General features: G+C 44.0%; 2 protein-coding genes across 2 annotated transcripts in view; both read right to left on the bottom strand.

Annotated features, from left to right (window-relative positions):
• The window catches only part of LOC310857311 (cadherin EGF LAG seven-pass G-type receptor 1-like), a 115,202-nt gene extending 101,593 nt beyond the window's left edge, over positions 1–13,609 (bottom strand). Inside the window, exon 1 of the mRNA XM_083762925.1 lies at positions 9,982–13,609. Within this exon, the coding sequence (XP_083619051.1) occupies positions 9,982–13,528 (3,547 nt within the window). The 5' untranslated portion in view covers positions 13,529–13,609. The remainder of the gene's footprint in view (positions 1–9,981) is intronic.
• Positions 13,610–16,713: 3,104 nt separating this feature from the next.
• Positions 16,714–24,376, bottom strand: LOC310857276 (uncharacterized protein). The gene is made up of 11 exons (XM_083762887.1): positions 24,350–24,376; positions 23,909–23,966; positions 22,294–22,990; positions 21,653–21,833; positions 20,187–20,786; positions 19,364–19,433; positions 19,052–19,240; positions 18,550–18,691; positions 17,947–18,261; positions 17,649–17,780; positions 16,714–16,910 (listed from the first exon to the last, which is right to left on the bottom strand). Exons 1-11 carry the CDS (start codon positions 24,369–24,371, stop codon positions 16,815–16,817), a joined length of 2,502 nt encoding a protein of 833 aa, XP_083619013.1. The 5' UTR covers positions 24,372–24,376; the 3' UTR covers positions 16,714–16,814.
• Between the last annotated feature and the right edge of the window lie 2,329 nt (positions 24,377–26,705).

Raw genomic sequence — 26,705 nt, 5'->3', positions numbered from 1 at the left:
TGAGTAAAGGCTAGATAAATGCAAATGCTTGTGGAAAGAATTAATCTGTGTGAGGTTGTACAGTAATGTAAAAAATAATATATATACTGTATACAGTATATGGAGCTGAAAACCAACTCAATCATGTTAACAAATTAAACATCTTACAGGATAAAGAGATGCTGAGATGAAAACCTGGCAGGCCTATTGTGTGTGTCTATGTTCTATAAATGTGTGCGCTACGATGAATCCCTGTTTTGACAGATCGGACCCCATCATGTCTGCAGATCCTTGTCTGCTCCGGCCCAGAACATAATTATAAAAGAAACAGCTAACCCCATTTTCCCGGCAGCGTCTTCGCTGGGTCTGTGAGACACAAACAGCATTGTTTGAGTGTGACAGAAATCTGCATGGGGACAAAGGCCCTCCCAACCTCCCCTGGTGTCCTGATTCTAAAGGGTTCTACTACCCCCCCTTCCACCCCTCCAAACCACCACCCGTCCCCCCCAGCATACCCCAACTTTTCTCCTCTCGTATCGAGCATGGAACACCCGGTCCTTCCTCTTAAGAACGGCCCCCATAGTGGAGGACGGGTCTGTGTTGCCATAGTGACGCCCCAGCAATCGCCAAACCCTCTCAGAATCTGGGTTTTTGTTTTCACCACCCCCACCCCCAAAACCTAACACCGCCCCCCTCTTTACTTTGGGCCGATTCCTTCTCCGGGACTCTTTGGGATAAGACTGCGACAGCCTCCTTCTACACATTCTTCTATACAGACACAGGAATTCTACCAAAACAAAAATTCCAGTTACCAGTTGTGTCAAAGGGGGGTCAGGGCAAGGGAAATGAATTTCAACCGAGCAGGATGTAGAAACTGTTTTAGCAGCACCACAGTCATCTAGCATAGTATACAACAAAAAAATAAAGAAAAAAATCAAGACTCTTCTGAGAGAGTCAATGTTCTCAAACCCATATATTCTCAAGCTTTCCGCATTCTCAGAAGTTGTCAAAATAGTTTGGTAGTTTGTGACCTTGCCTTTAGGGCCACCAACAAAATGGGGTTGGATGTCTGTAAAAATGAAAACCGCAATTATGGCATCAAGTAGCTTTAAAAGTGGCTGACACGGCACATGTCAAGAGTTGACGAGCAGCACATGGAATACAAGAAGACTCGCCCTGTTTCTGTTTTCCTCCCAGAGTTTTCCCCAGTGAGGGGTGGGAGAGGCTGGACAGCAGACGGCTGGATTTTGAATTTCTCTAACTATAAACTTCTGTTCACAGAAGTTGTTGTAGGATATGTGGGGATTATCTGACGAGGTACCATTTGAGGGGGCAAAACCTTACATAATACTAAATAATACTAAATTGTTTATAGGGTCAATATAAGTAATATAATATAGCCTTTCCACAGGAGTATCTTTTTATATTTTTCCAAAAAGAATACAAACAGCCAATAGCATATTACAAAGTTATCCCCCTCACTGGGGAAGATTCCGGGAGGAAAAACGGGCACGCACCGGGGTGAGTCTTCTTGTTACCAGCACATGTGCCTCTGTGCTCCGTGTCACCAGAGAGCGAGGGCACGGCCCGTCCCTCAGAAAGCACTCTTTACAGACTCTAACAACTTAGCGTACCCGTTGGAACATGAAACAGGTAATTATTATGAGGCGTGAAGTTTGGCAGGTTGCCCTCATCATCGCTCGGGTTGTGCGCAAGTTTACAGTAAGTTAACCCATTCTGGGCGGGAAAGAACCCCTTTTGGTGTTTTATACTATTGCTATTGAAAAATACCAGATCTACAAGCTCGTAGCGCGGCCTTTTTGTTTATCGTGAAAATGTGACGCAAAATGTGACGCAAATCTTTCAGAGCCAACATTTTTTACTCAAATCTTTGCTTCTGGGAGGTCGCTGGAATAACATGTTTTCAGATGGTGGTCGGTGGCCAAGTGGTTTGAAAACCACTGATATAGAAACATAAATGATTTAGAAGACCTTTTGTAGAATGGAGCTCAGGTCTAAATGGGTTAAACAGTCTCACGTCGTTACAAATACTGTCTGTGGTGTAAGGCCGTGTAAGGCAGTTCAAATACTGTCTGTGGTGTAAGGCAGTGTAAGGCAGTTCAAATACTGTCTGTGGTGTAAGGCTGTGTAAGGCAGTTCAAATACTGTCTGTGGTGTAAGGCCGTGTAAAGCAGTTCAAATACTGTCTGTGGTGTAAGGCAGTGTAAGGCAGTTCAAATACTGTCTGTGGTGTAAGGCTGTGTAAGGCAGTTCAAATACTGTCTGTGGTGTAAGGCAGTGTAAGGCAGTTCAAATACTGTCTGTGGTGTAAGGCTGTGTAAGGCAGTTCAAATACTGTCTGTGGTGTAAGGCCGTGTAAGGCAGTTCAAATACTGTCTGTGGTGTAAGGCAGTGTAAGGCAGTTCAAATACTGTCTGTGGTGTAAGGCTGTGTAAGGCAGTTCAAATACTGTCTGTGGTGTAAGGCCGTGTAAGGCAGTTCAAATACTGTCTGTGGTGTAAGGCCGTGTAAGGCAGTTCAAATACTGTCTGTGGTGTAAGGCCGTGTAAGGCAGTTCAAATACTGTCTGTGGTGTAAGGCTGTGTAAAGCAGTTCAAATACTGTCTGTGGTGTAAGGCTGTGTAAGGCAGTTCAAATACTGTCTGTGGTGTAAGGCCGTGTAAGGCAGTTCAAATACTGTCTGTGGTGTAAGGCAGTGTAAGGCAGTTCAAATACTGTCTGTGGTGTAAGGCCGTGTAAGGCAGTTCAAATACTGTCTGTGGTGTAAGGCCGTGTAAAGCAGTTCAAATACTGTCTGTGGTGTAAGGCCGTGTAAGGCAGTTCAAATACTGTCTGTGGTGTAAGGCCGTGTAAGGCAGTTCAAATACTGTCTGTGGTGTAAGGCCGTGTAAGGCAGTTCAAATACTGTCTGTGGTGTAAGGCAGTGTAAGGCAGTTCAAATACTGTCTGTGGTGTAAGGCAGTGTAAGGCAGTTCAAATACTGTCTGTGGTGTAAGGCCGTGTAAGGCAGTTCAAATACTGTCTGTGGTGTAAGGCAGTGTAAGGCAGTTCAAATACTGTCTGTGGTGTAAGGCCGTGTAAAGCAGTTCAAATACTGTCTGTGGTGTAAGGCCGTGTAAAGCAGTTCAAATACTGTCTGTGGTGTAAGGCCGTGTAAGGCAGTTCAAATACTGTCTGTGGTGTAAGGCCGTGTAAGGCAGTTCAAATACTGTCTGTGGTGTAAGGCAGTGTAAGGCAGTTCCCAAACCTTTTCATGTCAAGGACCCCCAGATTGACACTAATTAGCCCTGCGGACCCCCATTTGAAAATATATGCCTGCTGGGACCTCCATAAGAGAAGACTTTTGCAACTCTAGCAGTGAATTTCAAGGACCCTCCAGTTTGTCATGCATTAGTCCACTCCATTTAATGGCATTTCTATCTCTGGGACCCCGATTTATATTGTAACATCAATGTTAATTTATCTCTGAGAGTGTACAAATGGAACCAAATGGTTACAAACTATCATTTAGCTGGGGACCCCCTGGAACTCCCTCAAGGACCCCACTTTGGGAACCACTGGTGTAAGGATGTTTAGGCCGTGGGCAACAGATATCCAATAGTCAAATGTCCACGAACAGCTGTTACACAGTGAAAGTGATTGAACTCTCGTCTGTGATGTAATTTCACTGCAATAAAAGGTTATAGTGGCTTGTTGAGGTTGCGGCAACACATTCATTTGTGGTGAGTCACTTATGGGGGTCATAAAAAAAATAGTCATAAAAAAAAAAAGTCTTCTGACTACAATCAGAAAAGAGTTATTTTTGTGTGAATACGGAGGTGTGCTTCCTCTTGGTCGCCTCAAAGTGCGCGGGACGCATGCTCAGCTATGTTCAATTATACTACACTTTCAAAACCCACAGAAGTGGAAATAGTGGAGCTCTAAATTGAAATGTCTTTATTGTCCTCAGGCTAACGCGTTTCTGCCTGAGGCTTCCTCTGAGCAAATTAAACGAGTCGCATGAGACATGGCCAAAGCATCGCGACACGTTGTGAGCTTGTAGATCGGCTATTTTCAGCAAGTGAAAAAAACCATTACGACAGCATCAAGGCCCACCAGAATACATTTTGTTCGACTAAATCAACTGTAGATTTAGTCGACTAAAATCACGTGACATTTCAAGAGACTATGACTAAACCTAAAATCTAAATTAGCTGCCAAAACCAACACTGATCTCATCAAATGGTGGTCCATGGCTCAAATAATGGGCCTTGATATGAAAAGGGATGAAAACCACTGGTATAGAATACAAAAAAAGAGCCCAAATACTTTTTATCTTGCTCTGAGGAAGGCTGGGCCGAAACCAATTACTGTAGCTGGAGAACAATAAAGAAATGTCCACTGTAGCCTGGCTGAACTCTTGAATTTTCATTTCCACTAATGTGGTTTTTGAAAGTGGTGGATTTAGTGTGTTTTGTCCATGCATGCTGCAGTGCTTCTCACAGCAGAACAGTTGTCTATTTGGCTCCAAACTTGCCACATAAATCAGTCATGGGACGTCTATCCCTTGAACTGACGTAACTTAGGCTACTTTCAGTTCTCTCAGAAACCTTCTGAAAGAATTTGCCAAATATTTTGGCCATAAGGATTTAGGTCACGCAGAGCCATTGAGATACAAAGATCTGCACCATTGCAGCAGTGTTGACTTTGTCGACTTAAAACTAAGACAAAAGATGTTCGTCGACTACCTTTTTTCCCTGACGAAAACTAAACCGAAACTAAATTAAAACTAAGCTATGGTGACTAAAACTAGGACTAAATATACTGACAATTTCGTCAACAAATAAAAACTAGACTAAAATGTTAGGAAGGGACTAGTGGACAGGAGATCCAGTATAAGTCATTTTACAATTGGTTGCATGCTGAGAATAGCCGATCTACAAGCTCACTCAGCTATTTTCCGCTATAAAGCCGAAATCAAACTTAATTTATTCGACTAAAACTAGACTAGACTAGACTAACACTAAAACATCCCAGGTGACTAAAATGCGACTAAAACGAAATGAAAACTATTCAAGAGACTATGACTAAAACTAAAATAGAAATTTGCTGCCAAGAACAACACTGGTGTTGGGGGTATGGGGGGGCTTTCATGTAGGAAAGGGGCTAACGCCCAAACCTTTTTTCCCTAGTTGTTGCAGTTGTATCTGGTTGTTTTCATCAGAGTCCCATTCGGCAAGAACAATCATTATAAGACAAGCACATGTGTTTATACTTTATAACTCGTATTATACAGAATAAAATGATTAGCCTGAATACTCCAGTGATATTATTACATAAACAAACTAACTACATCTGAATGCCTCTAATCCAAGAGGTGAAACTCTCAGAAGTTTCCCTCACCTCAGGCACTCCCTCCCCTCATCCACTCCCTCTCAAAACCGCATCACAAGACAAAACATGACTGGCATAAGCTTTATTGGTTTTTATTGAAATCATTGAGATCATGGCCTGCTTTGCAAAAATGCGAATGAAATCCTGACAGTTATCTAATCTGCAATGCGATTGGGCATGCTAGGAGTCCACTGGTGCACAAAGAGGCACTCCCCCCAAGTTATGGAAGCCAACTTGAGACAAACGGATCCATTTCTGGATGCTAATCAGATTTCTAAATGTTTCCCCTCAGAGCAAAACACAAAATAAACATGCTATGATTGGAGGTCTACTGTATGCCACTGGAACAACTTGAAAGATTGGCCTTCAAGCTCTTTCCAAACCTGCACAAGATGAAAGCATGCGTCTGTGTCAGATGGCCATGTTCTGAGCAGCAGACCATGAGGCTGGTTTAATTCCCACAAATTCAATAACAAGTGGCAATGGGTCTAATAGGGCCAAACACTGAGACCCCGCCAACTATTCTGAGCCAAGCATGTACACCTAATTCAATTAAAGTGGAAAGAATGGGAGCGCTTAGGCCAAAAAACAAAACTCAAGCAAATCTAGATGAGTGCCGGCAAAACGTCTTTGAACTGGGAGGCAGGCAGACACGACAGGGAACTGACCAAGTCCAGTGCAGAAGAGTTCTCATGACGCACAGTATGAACGATATGCCGGCAAGTGAGAGTAATCTGTGCTGTGCACCGGGGCGTGCATGCATGCGTGCGTCCGTGCGTGCGAGGGATAGATAGGACTACCTGTGTAAATACTGCATTTGCTGTATTATTCTGAAACTCTTCCCAGACACAGAAATTAGCGGCAAGTGTTAGCAAGCTGATGCATGTTGCAAATTTCACTGTAGTGCGATAAAGCAACAAGAAGTTTTGATTTACGGGGAATTTCTCTCTGACATGCAGGCTAATCAATCACTCTTTCATAACGAAGATATAAGACCTTGCTCGGGGCAACTTTTTTGTAAGGCGCGTGCTTATACGATGTAGGCGTCAAATTGAACATCTGGTTAACTCAAATGACTTTAGATATTTTCCTAGCGTCTAGGTTTCTATAGTGTAGTGTCCGTTTTGATTGATAAATGTATCACTTGTCCAATCCTGAAGTGTTTTGGCTGCAGAACTTGTGAAAACATAAAGTAATAATTTACAGCACTCCATTCAGCCAAGCATTCTAATGTGTGAAGGCCAAGCCTCCAAATCCAGAAAAATCATTAAAGGGACAAAAGGGAAAAGAATATATATATTTTTTAATGACGTTTAGAAGACTTTCCTGGGGGTCTTTGTGTGTGTAATAGGTGGTTTTAGATATTTTAGATTTAAAAGTGAGCCCAGTGTCTCTGATGTCATGGACGCGTCCCCGTTTTTACTACCCACTTTCGCACCAGTGAGAGGTGGGAGGGGCGGGGGGAGGGGGGGGGCAAGGTGACGGCCCTAGTTACAGTTAGACGAGTCGTGAAAACTCCTGCATCTGATCACATCCATTTATTCCATTAGATTAGACCATAGATTCTTTTTACGATTTTATCCAAAATAAAAAAACTGAAGAAATGTCTCTATGGAGAATAACATGGGCTCATGTTAAAATCATTTCATATAAGCATTGTGGTCCAAAAATGAACAAGCTGTCTCTGCGTTATTGATACAGAGACAGGGTGTCTCTGTATCGTTTGCGACAGTCAGTCAATCATATATGATACAGTCTGTTTCTAGCGAAAATGTAACTAATTCAGTAGTTGTAACAATAGCGTTTTCTCTCAGTCAGTTGATTCTTCATATCCATCTGAGTGAGACGGCCCGGGATGACATCATGTTTATTTTTCAAACCTCTTATATGAGGCGATCTAAAATACCCCTATGGGGATTACAATGCAAATAAAAAGTACATGAACCCGATATTGACGTTAGACTTTGGTGGTCTATAGAACAGTGGTTTTCAACCAAGTGGTCCGGGGACCACCAGTGGTCCTTGAGTGTGTTCCAGGTGGTCCCCAGCTAAATGATGGAGTTGGTAACCAAATGGACTCTTATTTAATAGATCTTTAACTCTTGAGAGTGTAATATGAAATTACTTAATTCACATGAAGTCTACACAATTAGAGAATGTATTTATTTTGTCTGTTCACCATCAATACAGCATGGAATTGCAGAAAATGTTATTCAACCACAACTAAATTCTATAGGTTTTGGGGTCTGAGAGGCTAAATGTCACCAAAATGTGTTTCGTGGCTCAAATGCTGAATAAATGATGGTCACTGCTATAGAGTGTTTGTTCAGCTCTTCAGCTCTTTAATAAACAGACAATACTGTATCTTTTCAGGTAGGTGACAAAGTTTCAGCCAATAAGTAGAAAGTAGCCATTTATCAGCTACATTTTTATAGTGTTCCAGGTGCAATTTCGTCTGCTCATTTCTTCTGTGTCATCACTTAAAATTCCAATCCTGACTGCATTCTCCCCTTTTGGTGTTTTAAGCATTCTGTTATACTTATAGCTATTGAAAAATACCAGATCTACAAGGTCATACATATATTGTGAAAATGTGGCGAAAATCTTTGAATATAGCCTATATTCTTTCAGAGCAAACGTTTTTAACTCAAATCTTTGCTTCTGGGGTGGTCCCTGGAACAAGTTCATATTTTTTATTTTCAGATGGGGGTCGGTGGCCAATTACATATCATTTGTGTGGTCCTTGACATGAAATATTGAGAACCACTGATATATAGAAACATGTGATTTTCAGAAAACTGTCAGGATTTAGAAGACAGGATTTAGAGGGACAGAAGTCCCTTTTTTTATTTCGACGTCAGGTCCAAATGGGTTAACTTCTCTATCCTGATTGGATAACATTGGCATGCCGACCTGAAAATACATTTTCTGTTGATTTCTGATTTCCGTTGTAGCTGGAGAGACATGGAGACTCCCGTTACTGAACAAACGCTCTATACTGTAGCAAGAGAATACTATCACAATATAGAGCTAACACTTAATTTTAATCTTTTTAACACTGATACTCTGAGTTATACCAACACGTGTTGACTGAGGGATCGTTTAACCCATGCTGTGCCACCTTTATCGTGCTACACAGCCACAGAAAGCAGAGTCCACTGTAGGAGCGCCGTCTGGGTACATGTCTCTGCTTTTGATACGGCCTTCTCTGGTGGTTGATGGAGATATAGGTGTAGATATTAAGAAAAAGTTACACTTCACTTCACTCAAGAGATGTAAAGGAGATATATTATGAGCTATATGTCCCTGCAGTGAAGAAGTGGTCCGCACACAGGCTTTGCTCCAACAATGTTTATTTGTGTTAAAACACCATTTTAAATTACGACACACACACAACGTTTTGGCCGTGAACGGCCTTCACCACCACCTGATGAAGGCCGTTCACGGCCGAAACGTGGTGTGTGTCCTAATTTAAGATGGTGTTTTAACACAAATAAACACTGTTGGAGCCTGTGTGCGGACCACTGTATGTATCTACCTTTGTCCTCCAGCACCAGCCAATAACTGGATGTGCGCAAGCCACCTGCTTTAAAAAAAAAATATATATATATATCCCTGGCCACTATGATATAATATTTATATTTATATATATTTATATTTATATATATATAAATGTTGAAGATTAAAATGTACTGTAGAGCTGTCAAATGTTTTAGCCGGGTCGTGAGTCAGTGTTTGTGTTGTGTTGTATGCATGGTGTATGACATGTAATAAATATGAAATATGTTGTTCTTTAATGTGATTGTGTTGTATGCATGGTGTATGACATGTAATAAATATGAAATATGATGTTCTTTGATGATGTGTATGAGACCCCAGGAAGAGTAGCTGCTGTGATGCACAGTAAGCTAAATAAATCAAACCCAATATGTTTTATATCACTGCTTCTTGTCCGTTGGGGAAATGTAGACCGCCTTATATAAATAAATATGATATTGAATTCATATTTAACAATTCAATTACAAATCTGTGTTAAGTAAGGTAACCAGTAACCACATCAACCCTGGAATCCCTCCCTATTTTCCCTGTGTCAAAATTGTCCAAAACAATTCCCAAATATGTCCTAATTTCTTTTTAAGAATAAAAATAAAATGCTGATCTAGAAGCTGAGATACGTGTAAATCTGCTACTTTTGCTCTTACGGTTAAAAAGTCCCCCCCTACTTTTTTTTAACGAATCCTGTCACGGTAACCATCAATGGACAAGAACAATAGATCTGGCAATGGTTACCAAGCAAGCATCAGTGGGCAATGTGGTGATCATTTGCTCCTAGTCATCAATCGTCTCCACGGTATTTAAAGGCATGCTCTTTACAAGATCGCCTGAATGCAACTGACTTTCTTTCCCAAAGTCAGACACAGGAGCAAGCCATATACATGTCTTAAATCTAAAGAACCACTTTGAGGACCATGAGAGTGAAGTGTTGCTGCAGCAAATGGGCCACAGTGACCTATTCACATGAAATATGACCAACTTAAGGAGCTATACAGAAACCACACGCATAAATGTCAAAGGAAGTACTCTGCATGGACTTAGTGAGGGACTTACCGGTGACTTTTATCTTCATGGCCGCCTCCAGAGGCCTGTTGTTGTCAAGGTCTCTGCTGAGTTTGAGCTCGCCAGTGTCCTGGTTGAGAAGCAGAAGACTGAGCTCGTTGCCCTCCACAAAACTGTAATGCAGCATGTCGGACACGTCTGGATCCTGCGCCGGGACCTGTCCGATCACACTTGCGGGGAAGCTGTTGGACCTGTTGGTGACATAGTTGTTGAAGATGATCTCAAAGTCCCGCAGGACCGGGTCGTTGTCGTTGACGTCCAACAGGCGGATGTGCACGACCGCCCGGCTCACTAGAGGAGCAGAGGTCGCTTGGACAATGATGGTGTATTCCATTTTTGCCTCGTAGTCCAAGTCTGCGAGAGCCACGAGGTCCCCGTTGAACATGTCCAGCTGAAAGACTTCCGGAACGTTTCCCTCCACGATTTGGAAGAGGATTTGCGCGTTGGTCCCCTCGTCGGGATCCGTGGCGGTGATGCGAGCCACGATGGAACCCACGGGGCTGTTCTCCGCCACGTAGACGTACATCTCATCCTTTTCGAACACCGGAGCGTTGTCGTTGATGTCCAGTACAGACACCTGGATATCTACGGTTGCTTTGAGCGGCGGGACGCCCTTGTCCACGGCAAAGGCCTTGAGGTTGTACATGGGCACATTTTCCCTGTCTATTTTCCTGGCTGTTCTGATTATACCAGAGTACGGCTCAATGAAAAAATCCCCATCTCCATCATCCCCACCTTGAAAGGTGAAGCTGATTCTGCCGTTGGACCCGGAGTCCCGGTCAGAGGCGGAAATGTGGAGAACACTTGTGTAGACTGGCGCATCTTCAAAAACAGTCGCCTGGTATAGGTCACGGAGAAAGTGTGGCGCATTGTCGTTGGCGTCCAGAACAATGATCTCTACATATGTGGTGTCGGATTTCTGAGGGATGCCATTGTCACTGGCGATGATGGCGAGCGTGTAGGACGCCTGGTCCTCGTAGTCGATTTCTATCTGCGTGGTTACGGCGCCGGTGTCGGGGTTGATCTTGAACTGCGGCACGTTGTCCTCCATCACGTAAGTGATGCGAGCGTTCTCTCCCGTGTCTTCGTCCGTGGCGCTGATCAGAACCACGGTGGAGCCCACGGGGCGGTCCTCGCTGAACATCACGTGGTAGCTGGCGCTCTGGAAGACGGGCCGGTGCGTGTTGGCGTCCGTGACGTTGATGTGCACCTGGGCCGTGTCCTGACGCGTGCCGTCCGACGCCGTCACCGTGAGGACGTACTGGCGCTCCTGCTTGTAGTCCAGCGGCAGTGCCAACGTGATGAGGCCCCCCGCGCTCTGGCTCGTGATGGAGAACCTGTTCCTCGTGTTGCCACTGGATATCTGATAGGTCACGACGCTGTTGGCGTCTCGGTCGACGGCGGTGAGCGCCAGCACGCTGGTTCCCGCGGGGGCGTCCTCGTTGATCTTCAAGTTGTACAGTTTCCGGGTGAACGTGGGAACGTTGTCGTTCACGTCGAGAACCGTCACACTCACGCTGGCGGAGGACGACATGGCGGGAATCCCATGATCCACTGCCTCCACGCCAAAGGTGTAAAACTCAGTCGTCTCCCTGTCCAGCTCCACGCAGACCGTAATCCACCCCGTGTTGTTGTTGATGGTGAAAGGGAAGCCGGGGCCCGTGCCGGTGAGCCTGTACTCCAGATGGGAGTTGTCGCCAGAGTCGGCATCGATGGCCTGAATGTGGATGATGGAGTAACCGACGGCCACGCTCTCCAACACGGAGGCCTGGAAGGGCGTGCTGACAAACATGGGGGCATTATCGTTGACGTCCACGACCTGAACCACCACCATCCCTGTGCCGTTTATCAGCGGCGGCCTGCCCCCGTCCTGCGCTTTTATGCGCAAATTATACTCGCGTATGGTCTCATAATCGAGAGGGTTGGTGACATCGATGACCCCTGTAGGGGAGTGGATATAGAACTGGCCTTTCACATTGCCGCTGATGATGCTATAATGGACCTTTGCATTGTTGCCCTGGTCCCGGTCTGTGGCTTTCACCTGAGCCACCTGGGTGTTCACCGCTATGCTCTCCAGCACCTGGACCACGTACCTCTTCTCACAGAACTGAGGGTAGTTGTCGTTCTCGTCCTCCACGGTGATGTGCACCGTAGCCGTGGCGCTGCGAGGGCCCGGGTCTCTGCCCTGGTCGTTGGCCTCGACAATCAGCTGATACGCAGACATGGTCTCTCTGTCCGGCCTCACTCTGATCCTGACCAGGCCGTTCCGGGGGTCAATCTCAAAACCGGCATTGTCCCCCTCCTCCTCGTTGACAATCTTGTATATCATGTTGGCGTTGGAAGGAGCGTCCCCGTCCGTGGCCCTGATGGTGAGCACTTCGAAGCCCACCTCCACATTCTCCCTGATGCTGACCCTGTACACCGTCTGCTCGAACGCGGGCGAATGGTCGTTGGTGTCACTGACGGTGATGGTGAGATAGGCCGTGGCCGACCTCCTGGGCTTCCCATGGTCCGTGGCGATGACTTTGAACACGTGCGTGTCCTTGACCTCCCGGTCCAACGGCTGCAGCGTCGTGATGGTCCCCGTCTCCAGGCTGATCTGAAAGTAGTCGTTTGACCTGTGGTCGAACAGGGCCTCCATGTCGTAGTCCACTCTGCCGGCATCCCCGGCGTCCGGGTCGAGCGCTCTGAGCGTGATGACGCGCGTCCCCGCGGGCTCGTTCTCGGGGACGGACACCTGGTAGTTGGGCAGCTGGAACTGGGGACCCGTGTTGGCCGCGGCCCTCCTGTCACGTTTACCCCAGTAATCCAAGTCCCCCGAGGAGCCCACGACACCCGTAACGCTTCCCTCGTCTTGACTGAGAGGAGGCGGGGGACGCAGCTTCAGGCGCACCGTCGAGGGGTTCAGTGAGTTTTGCACCTTGCAGACCACGTCTAACTCTCCCCGGAGATCGGAACCGAGGCAGTTTGGATTAAAAATGCCCCTGTCGAAACTTATCGCGTGGCCCCCCGACTCACACGACGAGTGGAAGTCGTTCGTGTGAGTGAAATGTGGCAAATGTTTGTAAAGGCTGATGACCAAAATCCCCGTGGAGAGACAGGGGGACGGCACCAGTCTCGAGCGGATATTCATGTATATGTCGTGTTCGCGCTTGACGCGCTTTCTCTTGTACTTGATGAAACAGTTCTGTCCGTGCAGGAACGTCTTGAAGTGTATCAAGATGAAGTTGTCCGACGTTATGGACCGGAGCTGCACGTACAGCGGGACGGGGTTCCTCGGCAGCCGCGCGCAGTCCACTTTCCCCGAGAGAAACACGGCTCCCCCTTTCCTCTTGACGTCTATGAAGCGGCGCACGTACCGCGGGGTCATCGCCCTCTCCACGTTATAGATCCACCCGGGTCCGACGGACGCATTCGCCAGGATGAATCCGGGCTGCAGCGTGTCCGAGACGTGCAGGTCAAAGCCCCCGATGAATAACGGAACGTGCACCACGAACGAAACGCAAATAATCCAAATCCAAAGCATTTGTACATCCATGGTTGTTGGAGCAGCTGAAACTCATGATATCCCAGCCGGCTGGCTCCACTCTCACTAAAAGATTAACGCCTATAAAGTCTGCTCGGCAACTTTCTCTCTGCTCCTCGACGCAGCAGTCGCCATCTCCATGGCTATATGGTGCTGTTGAAATGATGGGACTAACTCTTTCTTCTGCTGCTGCTAGTGAGTAGCAGCAGCACCACCCCCCTCCCTCCCTCCAAGCAGCACCTCAACTTTGTGTAGATGAGTGCCTCTATACTGCCACCTGTCGGTAGTAGTTATTTGTGTGAGACGAACCATCCACAAAGCATCCATGGAATAAATAGATGCCCAAAGGGTTGAAGTTTACTGAATTAGGCTGGATATTAATTAGATTCACATTAACATTGAATATGTTAATTGTATGCATCCATAAGATAATGCATGCCAATGCCAATAACTAAACGTACGTAGGCCTACATGGTTGGACCCTCTCTTGTTGTGGTGCTAAACTCCCCCCTGTCAGGTGTAAAGGAGCAACTTGGACACTCAGGCATGAAGGAAGCATGAGTTCAAGTCCGTTGCTCTCCCCATGTCCCCCATATATGGGGACTAGGTTGGTCTCCCCTTGTCTCCCATATATGGGGACTAGGTTGCTCTCCCCTTGTCCCCCATATATGGGGACTAGGTTGGTCTCCCCTTGTCTCCCATATATGGGGACTAGGTTGCTCTCCCCTTGTCCCCCATATATGGGGACTAGGTTGGTGGAGGGTGTGTAGAGCCCAGGATCACATTAGATGATTGACACAGGGGTGAAAAATGGGTTACAAAATCGTGGGATAAAAAATATATAAAAAAAAAAAAAAGAGTTGTGGTGCTCTCTCATTTCGAAGGCTCACAATAAAGTTTTCATCAGGGGTCGATAAAATACAGAACCCCAGCCCCCAGGGACTACAGTTATGCACACAGAGCTCATTTGCTGTGAAATGTCATGCTCTACAGAGAATGAGCCCTGCTGACTTTGACTCGATGGTCTTTCCTCTTCCAGTGCCTCCATTAGGCCAAAAAAATGTCAACTTGTGTATAAGATTTAAGTTTTCAAATGCTGACAAGACATCACAAAAGTCCTGGGCCGGTTTAACAATATACTTTTCGCTTTCGTTTACCAATCCCAGATTGGGTCTTTAAATAAAAATGGACAAAATACAGATAAACAATAAACTAGTGATGGGAGATTAATCTGCAAACACATCGGTATCGGCCGATTTGAGTAGTTTTTAGAATTAATCAGCATCGGTTCGATTAATCAATCAGACCGATTAATTAATGTCTTTACAGATAAACAAGCCCAACATAACAGCTTGAACAGATCTACAAGCTCACAATATTAAATATAATAAAGGTTAAATCTGAGTTGCCTAAGCCTGCAGTGCAGAGATACCCTAGGTGTTACATGTATTTTTCAGAATGGACAAAATTATTATACATTTTCAATACAGAATGAGATCATATCGACATCAGTAATCGGCCATAACAGCAATTAATTATATCGATATATCGGCCAAAATGTCTCATTGGCACATCCCTACATTAAACATTATTCTTACAAGACGACATAGCAATGATAACAAGTGACAGTTCTCTCTCCAGGCACATGTATTTTCCTCACCTCTTTTCTCACCTCCAGGGTTTGAGTGTCCGGATCAGGTCTGGGGTATTGGACAGGTCAATGAGGGGTTTATCCGCTTTACCCTCAGGTTTAGAAGCAGGGACATCCACCAGCTAAATCTGGGCAAGACATGCATATATTAGGAAAACAAAATATTAGCAGTAAAAGACATGTATTTCTTAAAGCAGCACGATGTACAGTATAGTGAGCATGGTAATACAATACAACTTATAAACATACGTACATGGTTGGAGCTCCTTTGGTGCGCTCTCATTTCCCAGCCTCACAATAATGGTTTTATATCAGTGGTCGACAAAGTAAGGAACCCCAACACTTGACTCAAGTATTCAAAAGTACACGTATGCTTTTAAAAAGGCCATAAGCATTCCAAAGCACAAATGACTAGTACATTTATATCAATGCATTGCTGTATTGCCTACAATAACAGATCTACAAGCACACAACACAATCATAGACTGTAAAATATTGCAATGCAGTGACTGCCATTTTTACTATATTTGAAATAAGCCTTAAAGTGGTTATATTAATTCAGTGGATTTTCTGGCGTCATGATGCCACACCATTAGTTCCCTTTGTTCCTTATTATTATCTCTGGATTCACACAAATCTACTGCATTCACCCAAACAAAATGGAACCATCATACAATACAGGTACATTTCATAATCACAACTTTTATTTCCCTCGATTCTTTTCATGCACATTTTAACTCAAGATATTTACATAAAGTTTTTATGAAATCAAAACACAAACGGCAGCAAACTGATCAATTAAATTATTCCTGAAGAACTTCCCAAAACAGACAATTGCACAAACTAATTGTGGAATGGACCTCAGGCCATAATGGGTTAACCATTAAGATCTGAGGCCCATTCCAACAGTTAAAAAAATAAAATCACACCAAAAAACGTATTTGTTGCTAGTGCTTCTCAAACATTTGCATGTCAAGAACCCCTAAAATTATATGTACCGGTATTTGAGAGACAGAAAAATCATATATATTCTAAGATTTGCATAAATGTTCACGATTTTTCTAAAGTACAAGCTCATAGCTTGTATATCTGCCTTTTTTATTGTGACACATTTATACAGTATATAGTTAAAATCTAAAATGACACTACCGGTCTTAATAGGTTAAAACAAAGTACACTTTAAGTACAGGTGTGTACACAGGTGTATCGTTTATAGACACGTGGAGATGCTATACTGTTGGACCAGGTGTATCATTTATATAGACACGTGGAGATGCTATACTGTTGGACCAGGTGTATCGTTTATATAGACACATGGAGATGCTATACTGTTGGACCAGGTGTATCGTTTATATAGACACATGGAGATGCTATACTGTTGGACCAGGTGTATCATTTATATAGACACGTGGAGATGCTATACTGTTGGACCAGGTGTATCATTTATATAGACACGTGGAGATGCTATACTGTTGGACCAGGTGTATCGTTTATATAGACACATGGAGATGCTATACTGTTGGACCAGGTGTATCGTTTATATAGACACATGGAGATGCTATACTGTTGGACCAGGTGTATCGTTTATATAGACACATGGAGATGCTATACTGTTGGACCGGGTCTGATCAGAAGGACCGGGTCTGATCAGAAGGAGATGTTTACAAGTGGAGCTTCTTTCACAGCTTTCTCCTTCTTGCCTTCTGGACTCCACTTGATCAGGGGAGAGCTCAGATCAATCAACTGTTCAGAGAAGCAAAAACAGAGTCACATCAATGTGAAACACATGAATGACACCTTCATTAGGTCTTTATAGTTAAAATATCACGCCGGAAAATGAACCAGAACAGTTAATGTGTAATGAGTAACATCTTCTGGAAACCCAGGACTACAGTTATGGACACAGAGCGCATTTGCCGTGAAATGTCATCCTCCGCAGAGAATGAGCCCTGCTGACGCTGCCAGATGGAAGATGCTTGCTTCACATTTGTTTCACAACCGTGTTGTGAACTTGTACATCAATACCGCCCCCATATGGCAGAGTCAGGTTACTTTCCTCTAATAATAATAAGAGAATACAAATACATAGTGATTTATATAGTGCTTTCCAAGGTACTCAAAGTCCTGTAAAGCATTACAGGACAACTAGAATAAAATCAACTTCATTAGGAAATGAAACTAGTTAAAAAAACTAAGGAAAGCATGTCTGAAAAGGTGGGTTTTGAGTGTGTTTTTTGAGCGGGCAGCTCTGATGTGAGTTGGGAGTGAGTTTCAGAGTGAAGGGGCGGCCACTGAAAAGGCTTGTGGGGTTTCAAGAGGTGCCTCTAGTAGTGCCTCCATTAGGCCAAAATGTCAACTTGTGGGTGCAACCTTAGTTTTCAATTGCTGACCCAGATTGGGTCTCTACAAAATACACATGAAGAGATAAACAATTTTTTACGTTAAGTAACAGTTCTCTCCAGGCACATGCATTTTCCTCACCTCTTTCTCACGACCAACGTTGAGTGCGACAGGCCGCAGTGGCCGGATCAGGTCTGGGGTATTGGACAGGTCAATGAGGTGTTTATCCGGTTTACCCTCAGGTTCAGAAGCCGGGAGATCCACCAGCAAAATCTGGGCAAGACACGCATATATATTAGGAAAACAAAATATTTGCGTGGGAGGCCATGGCCCTTAGAGGCCAGCCCCACGCCGCCACGGGAGACGAGAATGTAGTAGAACAGGCAGACGCCAACATTCTATAGCATGACTCAAATATGCAATGAGGTTTTCCAGGTACCTCAACGCCTTCCTGTGTCTTGGTTTCATGGTCTTCAGAGATCATTTCCTCAGTGGAGGGACGTTTCCTCAGGTTTCCACTTGGCTCAGGCTCCTGGTTCTCATCAGGGTGCTCAAGCACCTCTGGGCCCTGCAGATCAGGTTCCTGGTTCTCATCAGGGTGCTCAAGCACCTCTGGGCCCTGCGGATCAGGCTCCTGGTTCTCATCAGGGTGCTCAAGCACCTCTGGGCGCTGCAGATCAGGTTCCTGGTTCTCATCAGGGTGCTCAAGCACCTCTGGGCGCTGCGGATCAGGCTCCCGGTTCTCATCAGGGCGCTGCGGACAGGATTTGTTCAAGTGTTCAAAAGTCAAACTGAAGCACTTGCAGTCACTAAAATATCTTCCAATTAAAAAAAAATCTAAACATTGCTGCTACGAATAACAAAGCTATGTTTTTGTTTTTGACATGTCACAATAAAATACATTTAATGTAACCAATAAATAGTAATCATCCATCCTGCATGTGTTGTTCAAAATTCAAGCACATTCTTGGAAGTAAAGATAATTCATGCAGGTATGCGTCGAACACATTCAAGAGCTTTTCAGAACCCTGCCTGGTCTTACCTGTCCAGTCACACAAGTCATGGCTTCATTTAGCGTTTCCATCTGTTGAGCTGCTGGATCAGCCTCTTCCAGAGAGAACGGTTGGATCTTTGGTGAGACGACCGTCTCCTCCTCTGAGGCTGCCGACTCAACCCGAGGAGGACTGCAGAGAGAGATAGAGAGAGTTGACTTTGATTTGAACTAGTTATTGTTTTATTTAATTCTCTAATTATTTTTCATTTGAGGTTTTCCGAATAAAGTTAAAATGTTCTTGTCCCCTCCCCTTTAACTACTTAGAAAAGCACTATATAAATTGCAGATTGTTATTAGTCTTTTTATTTATTTTCTACTACATTTTCTAACTTTGGAAACCTGCTCTACAAATAAAGTATACCATTAACATTCATTATTCATAATAATTCTTAACTCAGTCAAATCCACTGGCGGTCAGGTATTTTTTTAAGTTGCAAGCAATACCAATCCAACACAACACTCACGCATGAGGCCCAGGTTATCACCTCACCTCTGGTTACTGGTCTTCCTAGCAGACATGGATATACCGGGGGATGGCCTGTAAAAGTTAAACCCAGCTAAACTCTTATTAGGAGTCATGCATGGGATACCAGACATCCTCCTGTTGACGGGGGTCGGCAAGGCCGATGGACGTCTGATTCTAGACATGGAGGGCGTGTGGAACACCTCCAGAGTTGGACTTTGGGAAGAAAGGAAAGGTCAGTGGAGACGAGAGGATCATTTTGATGGTACTTGAACATCCAATTAAAGATATAAAGGGCTTTTATAAAGTATATATATATATATATATATGCACACATACCTGCCCAAACTGCCAGCACTCATCAGTTTCTTTGGTTTCATGATCTTCAGTGGGTCTGGGGAGTGAACCACTACGATGGAGAAAAGGCACAATTTAATCCATCACGAGGACATTAATTACACAAGTTCAGATAAGTACGGGTAATTCATTCCAGCCCTGTATATGGTATACTATTATATACAGCAGTTCATGTTCTCCGGTAATACAATTCAAAAAGTATTTTTTTTTATAAATTCACAATTCATTGCGCATAAAGTAAAGTTAAAACCTTTTTTTGTTTCAACTTTGACGATTATGGCATACAGCTCATGGAAATAAAATAAATAAAATCCTATTTCATATTTTTCGAGACCACTAAAAACATATATGTTTTTTTTAATGCAGAAATGTCCATGACCATCTGAAAAGTATATGTATGCAGTCAATACTTGGTCTGGGCTACTTTTGAACAAATTATTCATCAATGGGGCGTGGCATGGAGGTGATCAGCCTGTGGCACTGTTGGTGTTATGAAAGCCCAGGTTTGCTTTGATAACAGCCGTAAGTTCATTTGTATTGTTGAGTCTTATGTCTCAGACCTTCCCCACACACACACACACACACACGCACGTGTGTGAGAGAATGTGATTATCTAATCAAAATCACCAAACTTGTGCATGTATTCATTCAACTATGATTTTTACAGTATAAACAAAGTAAAAATCTGCACACATTTTGGGTGTATCCTCAAACATTAACAATAGTATCAAATATTAGCCCAAATCTAGTTCCATACATTCATTTCGATAAGGTGTGCTGGGTGAAACTAACCAATAAAACTCACCATCAGATGGCTTGGGGCCTTTCAGCCGACTAGTGGATGTAGGGGCGATGAGGGCCACGGGTTTGGCCCGAGGGCCAAATTGTGGCCCGAGGGCCAAGGAGGAAACGCTAGACACCGAGGCTCGTTTGGTTGGGCTCTGTTGGAACAGGGTGGGGGTACACGGTGCGGCTCTCTTCACAGGCGTGGACCTGCTGGCAAGCCTGGACGGGTCTGTCGTCTCAGACGGCTTCCGGGACTGGACAGAGATGGACCGCCGTGCACCTTTGACGGTGGCGGCAGTAGCAGCCGTTGCAGAGGGTTTAGACTCAGCAGCTCTGCTACTAGTAGTGATGCTGGAACGGAGAGTTTGGGCAGTTTTGGCAGCACTCGTGTTAACGGCCACCGGTCTGCTCGTGTTAATGGACGCCGGTCTGCTCGTGTTAACGGACGTCGGTCTGCTCGTGTTAATGGACGTCGGTCTGCTCGTGTTAACGGACGTCGGTCTGCTCGTGTTAATGGACGTCGGTCTGCTCGTGTTAACGGACGCCGGTCTGCTCATGTTAGTTGGTGCGCGGCTGCTGGAAACATTCTTGCTTCTGTTCAGAGAAGTGTTGAGATTTCCTGTAATGAGAGATGTTCAAACTAAAGCCAAATAATGTATATTGTGTTGCTGAACACCAGATGGCATTAAAGACAACATGATTTACATATAATTATGTATTTACACAAATGTGACTAAATTTGACTGACATTGGATTTATTTTTATTTGTTTATTTTTCCATGTCATATGAAAGCAGGGAATCATAGCTTCAATTTGACTTATTGGTTGTTCAGTTTGACCCACCAGTTTGAGATATGGCTTATAGAGTAATGTCTTGCAGAAAACAGCGAGTTGAGAAAACAGGCTTGAAAGGTTCACTTCTGTGGTCTCTAACATTACACCTAGCTACATGTTTGGGCATTTATTTCATATTTACATGTCAATTTCAGCTCTGACACTTAGTATGTAGTCTGCCTGTGCCATTAACTAAAAATAAAAATAAAATAAAGGAGAAAAAAAAGTTTCTCCTCTGGTGAAAAGCTGTAATTTGCGCGATGGCAGTCTCTCAGTCAAATCTGGTCACAAATGTCTCAATATAAGGTATGTGCTTTTTGCCATCAGTGCTAAGCAAGCACCTTAGAGAAACCCATAACTGAAAATATGCACTTATACCAACAGCATCCTATAACCAAAATGTGCAGTTCATTTATGCCCCATTTATGTAGACTATATGCATGTCAAACTGGCTGGGTCCTTGAAATTAAACGGGTTGAGAATCACTGCTAGAGCCGTAACAATCTTCTCTTATGGGGGGGGGTCCCTAGCATATCTTTTTCCACTGCTTTAGTACCAGTATGTTGTTATTTTAAGATTGGCCATTGGTTCGGACAACCCTGGTACTTAGCAGATTCAACCATATGTACCATGGAGAGAGAGAGGCCTTACCTTTCCCAATAGGAGGAGAAACAGACATACTGCAGTTATAGCTCGATAGAGAGGAGTTGAGGCTCGACACAGAGTTGAGGCTCGACACAGAGTTGAGGCTCGACACAGAGGAAGAGGATGAGGAGGTGTTTCTTCTCCCGTCTACCGCTCCCCTCGTCTGAAGATGTGACCTCAAACCAGCCTAGAGAAAAAAACAACATGAGGGGATGGCATTATTACAAATGTGAAATCAGGAAACCCGAGATACCCAGCGAAACGAATGAAACTGGTGCCAAGAATCGTGCAGCACTAGTTGGCTGTCCAATTCATTTTAGTCACCCTTATGTTAAGAGACAGACTTTAAGAGGTGTAAGTCAAGCACTTTGATGTTGCCTGTTTAAAGCCACAGTAGTAGTTGACTCCAGGTGCCACATAAGTGTAGTGTAATGTTCAGCAACTACAGACTAAAGAAATGTACCGGTATTCATGGAGAAAATGAGAATCGTGATCTCAATTCATGTGGAGGAAAATCAAGATTCACATTTGCGCAAGAATCGTGCAGCACTACCATACATATCAAGTAGACAAGTACCGGTACTCCTTTACTTGGTGGTAGCAACAGAAACACAGACATCACAGACATGTTATGTTAGTGGACCTACTTTGCTTGGCGGAGCCATCCTGGAGGGTTTTTCTGCAGGCACTGCTGCAGTATTTGCGGTCTTCAGTGAAGTGGCCGGAATTACACGCTTGCTGGGGAGAATCCCACTGGTGCCCAGGCCTGCCTTGCTTCGCAGTGTCATCTTGGGCTGCGTCCTAGTCGTAGACGACCCAGAAGCAGGACTTGAGCGGGAGGAGGTGCTGAGACTAGCCCGAGTGGAGTGGACACCCACACCAGAGCCAACGCTGCTCCTACTACTAGTACTGCTGCCTTTCAGCAAACGTTTCTGAATAGCAGGCGGAAGCAGTTTCACGGGACTGTCCTGTACACAGAATGTCTCCCGTTTAATTGGACTGAGAACCGGATTGAATGGCTTGCTGAACATGTCCAGTTTGGCCCCAGCGTCCTGCACAAAGTCAACGGCCATATGGTCTTCCCTCTTCTCAGCAGGCACAGTACCGTCCGTCTGTTCAGTGTGGTCCTCCTTTAACTGAGTGGCTAGTTTCTGGGCTTCACCGCACATTCTGTCAAAGTTATCTCCTGTGAGAGGACTCCACGTCTGCTCCTCAGCCACAGAAGAAGGCCCGCTGCTGACACTGTCCTTGGACAGATATTCCACCGCGACACAGATACCCTTCTCCTTGTCTGTGACTGGACCCATAAATACATCATCCTCACCATCTTCATCTCCCCTGGAACTGGAAACAGGAGAAATCATCTTTGGTATAGGGATGGGCAATTAATCAGCAAATCGGTATCAGCCGATATTGGCCTTAAAATGCAATATCGGTATGGAATCGATATCGAAATCGGTTTTAGCAGGCATTTTATAATAATCATGTTGAAAAATAATTTAAACCAGAAAAAGCCTTTTGTGATGATGAAGGCTGCAAATTCTGTTAATGTTTTCTGGGGACGCTTTCAAAAGAGTCAACAAGTTGGAACATTTTTAAATAAAAATACTACATTCAAGCCGTTTATGTTGGGATGTGGGCCAACATTTCAATAACAGTGCACTGCATACCCAGTTTTGGAATAAAGAGGCATTGCTTTTTTCAAAGTCAGTGTTCATAAAGGTTTTTTTCCAGAATGGACAAAAATATTATAATGTTTTAATACAGAATGAGATCATATCAACAATGATTACGGTCTATCGGTTATCGGCCATAACAGCAATTAATTATCGGATAACGGCCCAAATGTCTAATTGCTACTGACGGTACATCCCTAATTTTGACAACAGTGATTTAGTATTCCTGGGTGATTGGCAGCAGGGGAACCGGCATGTTCCATCAAGAGACAAAATAACCAAAGACAAAGGGGCTGCCGCCTCACATACTGTGGCCAATTATAAATGGATCCAAAGTGAACATCTAGTCTTTATATGGGAATAAAAGTAAAATCCTATACTTTACAGTCAACTGATATAGTAGGGTGGCTATGTATTGAAACTAATGCATTGCAGGATGAGGTGTCGTTGTTTGCTTATATGAGAAGATGTGATGTTATTGAATTGTCACATTAACACATTTAATGTTTGCATACAAGACTCTCATGACAAAAAATGCAGGTAGCAAAAAAATAAGGTGTATCATATGATGTGAAACGACACTAACCTCGCAGGTGACAGTGAAACATCAAAATCAAACTTCTCCTCCGCCAATGTATAGAAATCTTGAAGAAAAGGAAAGCTCAAGATGTTTTAGACTGCCAGAGAAAGGAGTTGCCGGTTATACAATTTTACACAATCAGTTTGGAAATTAATTTGTATGTCTTTAAATGTTCTGATGAATTGAAAATGGACGACCCTTGTAAACAAGTCGGTCTTAGTGCATTTTTCTGTTTTTTTTATCCTCTTAGCAGTTTTTGTATACATTGACCTGTATGCCTTCCTTGAACTGTACCCATTCTGCAAACTGTTCATACAATTGTCTAGCCCTGAAACATGACTGTCATGATTATCAGTAGGAGTAGCCCTGAAACATGACTGTCATGATTATCAGTAGGAGCGTCATGTGAACCATGGCTAACAATAAATCAATCAAAAAGTTACCAACCGGCGTCAGAAAGGGGATCCATCCTCGATGCAATGTTAAAGTGCTGATTTAGAAGAGACAAAAGAAAAGAAAGGTTAATAAGAGAAAGTAAAGTATTTATTATTTATGTCCACAAACCAGAAGCGTGGAGCGTTATTATGGCTAACCAACCATGCAGCCCACGTCAGTTTTACAACTCTACAGACAACTCTACAGACAGTACTCTGTGCAGCTGGGCTAGGCTCGGCCAAAACTAAATGTAATCAATATCATGTTAGTGAAAGTAACGTAAAATCTAGTTAACAGGTAAATAATAGCACCTTATTTTTACTACGCAGCATAATAATGTTTATAGCCCTGAAACATGACTGCCATGATGCTTATCATGAGTCAAGAACCAGGGCTATAATGTTTACAACTAGCCAGTTAATGCTAACGACGCTAATATTGTTTATGCACGAGTAACACGACCCCCCCACACACACAAATACACACTAATCCTATTTAAAACAACCAAGACGAGTTATTCTAACCTGAGGGCGACTCGTTACACTTGTAATACTGTAAGTCTTGTGTAAATACTGTAACTCCCAAAACAGCAAACACCACCAAACTGAAACGTTTCAAATGTTGAGCATTTTGGTAATCTCTCTCTTACCATTGGCTGGAAACATCTCACCGGAAGTCTCCGTGGATTTATATTCTTCTTCTTCTTCTTCTTCTTCTTGTAGGTTTCCGGCACATTGCTGCCCTCCACAGGTTCTTACGTCCCATCATTACAAACATAAAATAATTCCCACCCCCCGTAGTAGTTCACCATCGAATGTCAGACAAATTAAATTGACCCAGTTTCATCGAAATGTCCGTCTCTTTCCGCCGCATCATCCTCTTTGCCTCGCACACCCCTTCAACCTTCAACCTTCAACCTTCGTAAACGATCCTGGATAAACTGACATTGGTACGCTGCTGATCACTGTAACCTGTAACGGACCCACAGGTTAATACTTTTATTGTTTAGTATATAGTCACAGTGTTGTGAGGCATATTGAACAGGAAGTCTATTAATTTGAAGACATTGTGCCAACAACTGATCACAGCTGATGAGAATCAGATGATTGGGACTCAGCTCAGCTGTGGCACTGCATGGGTTAAAAACAAGGACATGCTGCCTCAGTACAGAGAAGGCTTGGAACAGACAGCACACAAAATGGTGTGGCTGAAGTTTGTTGGTTATGTGGATGGCTAAGGAAAGGAAGGCCAAAGGAACGGTCAAATGCCAACTAACCATGGAACGAACTGATGTCACACACAGAATATAGCACCTACGCGTAGCTGGAAAGGGGGACAAGGTATTTTATTGATTTGCTTGCACTGTTATTGGTATTATTGTGAAAATGTATGCAGAAGGCTGTTTATGTATTGTGTATTAAATGTACTTTAGTGATGCATGGAAAATGTATTTTGTGCCTGAGATTGGAACTGTTTATGGATTATATTGTAGTGATTTATCATTTTTATGATTGATATATTGTATTCCATTTCTGTCCCAGTTCTACGTTGATCTATAAAGCAACTTCAAAATCATCAGTTTTTAAAAGGCCAGCTGCCGACACAACCCGAGGAGGACTCTGGTTACTGGTCTTCCTAGCAGAGAAGGATATACCGGGGGATGGCCTGCAAAAGTTAAACCCAGCTAAACTCTTATTAGGGGTCATGCATGGGATACCAGACATCCTCCTGTTGACGGGGGTCGGCAAGGCCGATGGACGTCTGATTCTAGACATGGAGGGCGTGTGGAACACCTCCGGAGTTGGACTGCCCAAACTGCCAGCACTCATCAGTTTCTTTGGTTTCATGATCTTCAGGTCTGGGGAGTGAACCATTACATCTTCCAGAGAGAACGGTTGGATCTTTGGTGAGACGACCAGCTCCTCCTCTGTGGCTGCCGACACAACCCGAGGAGGACTCTGGTTACTGGTCTTCCTGGCAGAGAAGGATATACCGGGGGATGGCCGGCCTGCTATACAGGGTTTGCCGAAGGCCAGATGGAGGGAGGGAGGTCCACCAACTTCTTCTGCCTGGGTGCCTGAGGGAGGAGGTGTTGCACCACTCATTTCATATATTCATATATACTCTAAGGTGCAGCTGGGCTAGGCTCGGCAAAACATATCATGTTAGTGTAAGTAACGTAAAATCTAGTTAACAGGTAAATAATAACACCTTATTTTACTACGCAGCATATAATGTTTACAGCAAACACCACCAAACTGAAACGTTTCAAATGTTGTGCATTCAGGTAAACTCTTACCATTGGCTGGAAACATCTTACTGGAAGTCTCAGTGGATTTATGGGGAATGTAGTCCTTTAAGAGAAACG

This window comes from Protomyctophum parallelum (assembly GCF_964188405.1).
Source record: "Protomyctophum parallelum genome assembly, chromosome: 4".
Classification (NCBI taxonomy): Eukaryota; Metazoa; Chordata; class Actinopteri; order Myctophiformes; family Myctophidae; genus Protomyctophum; species Protomyctophum parallelum.
Note: the sequence above shows the minus strand (reverse complement) of the source record. Positions and strands in the feature narration are given on the sequence as shown.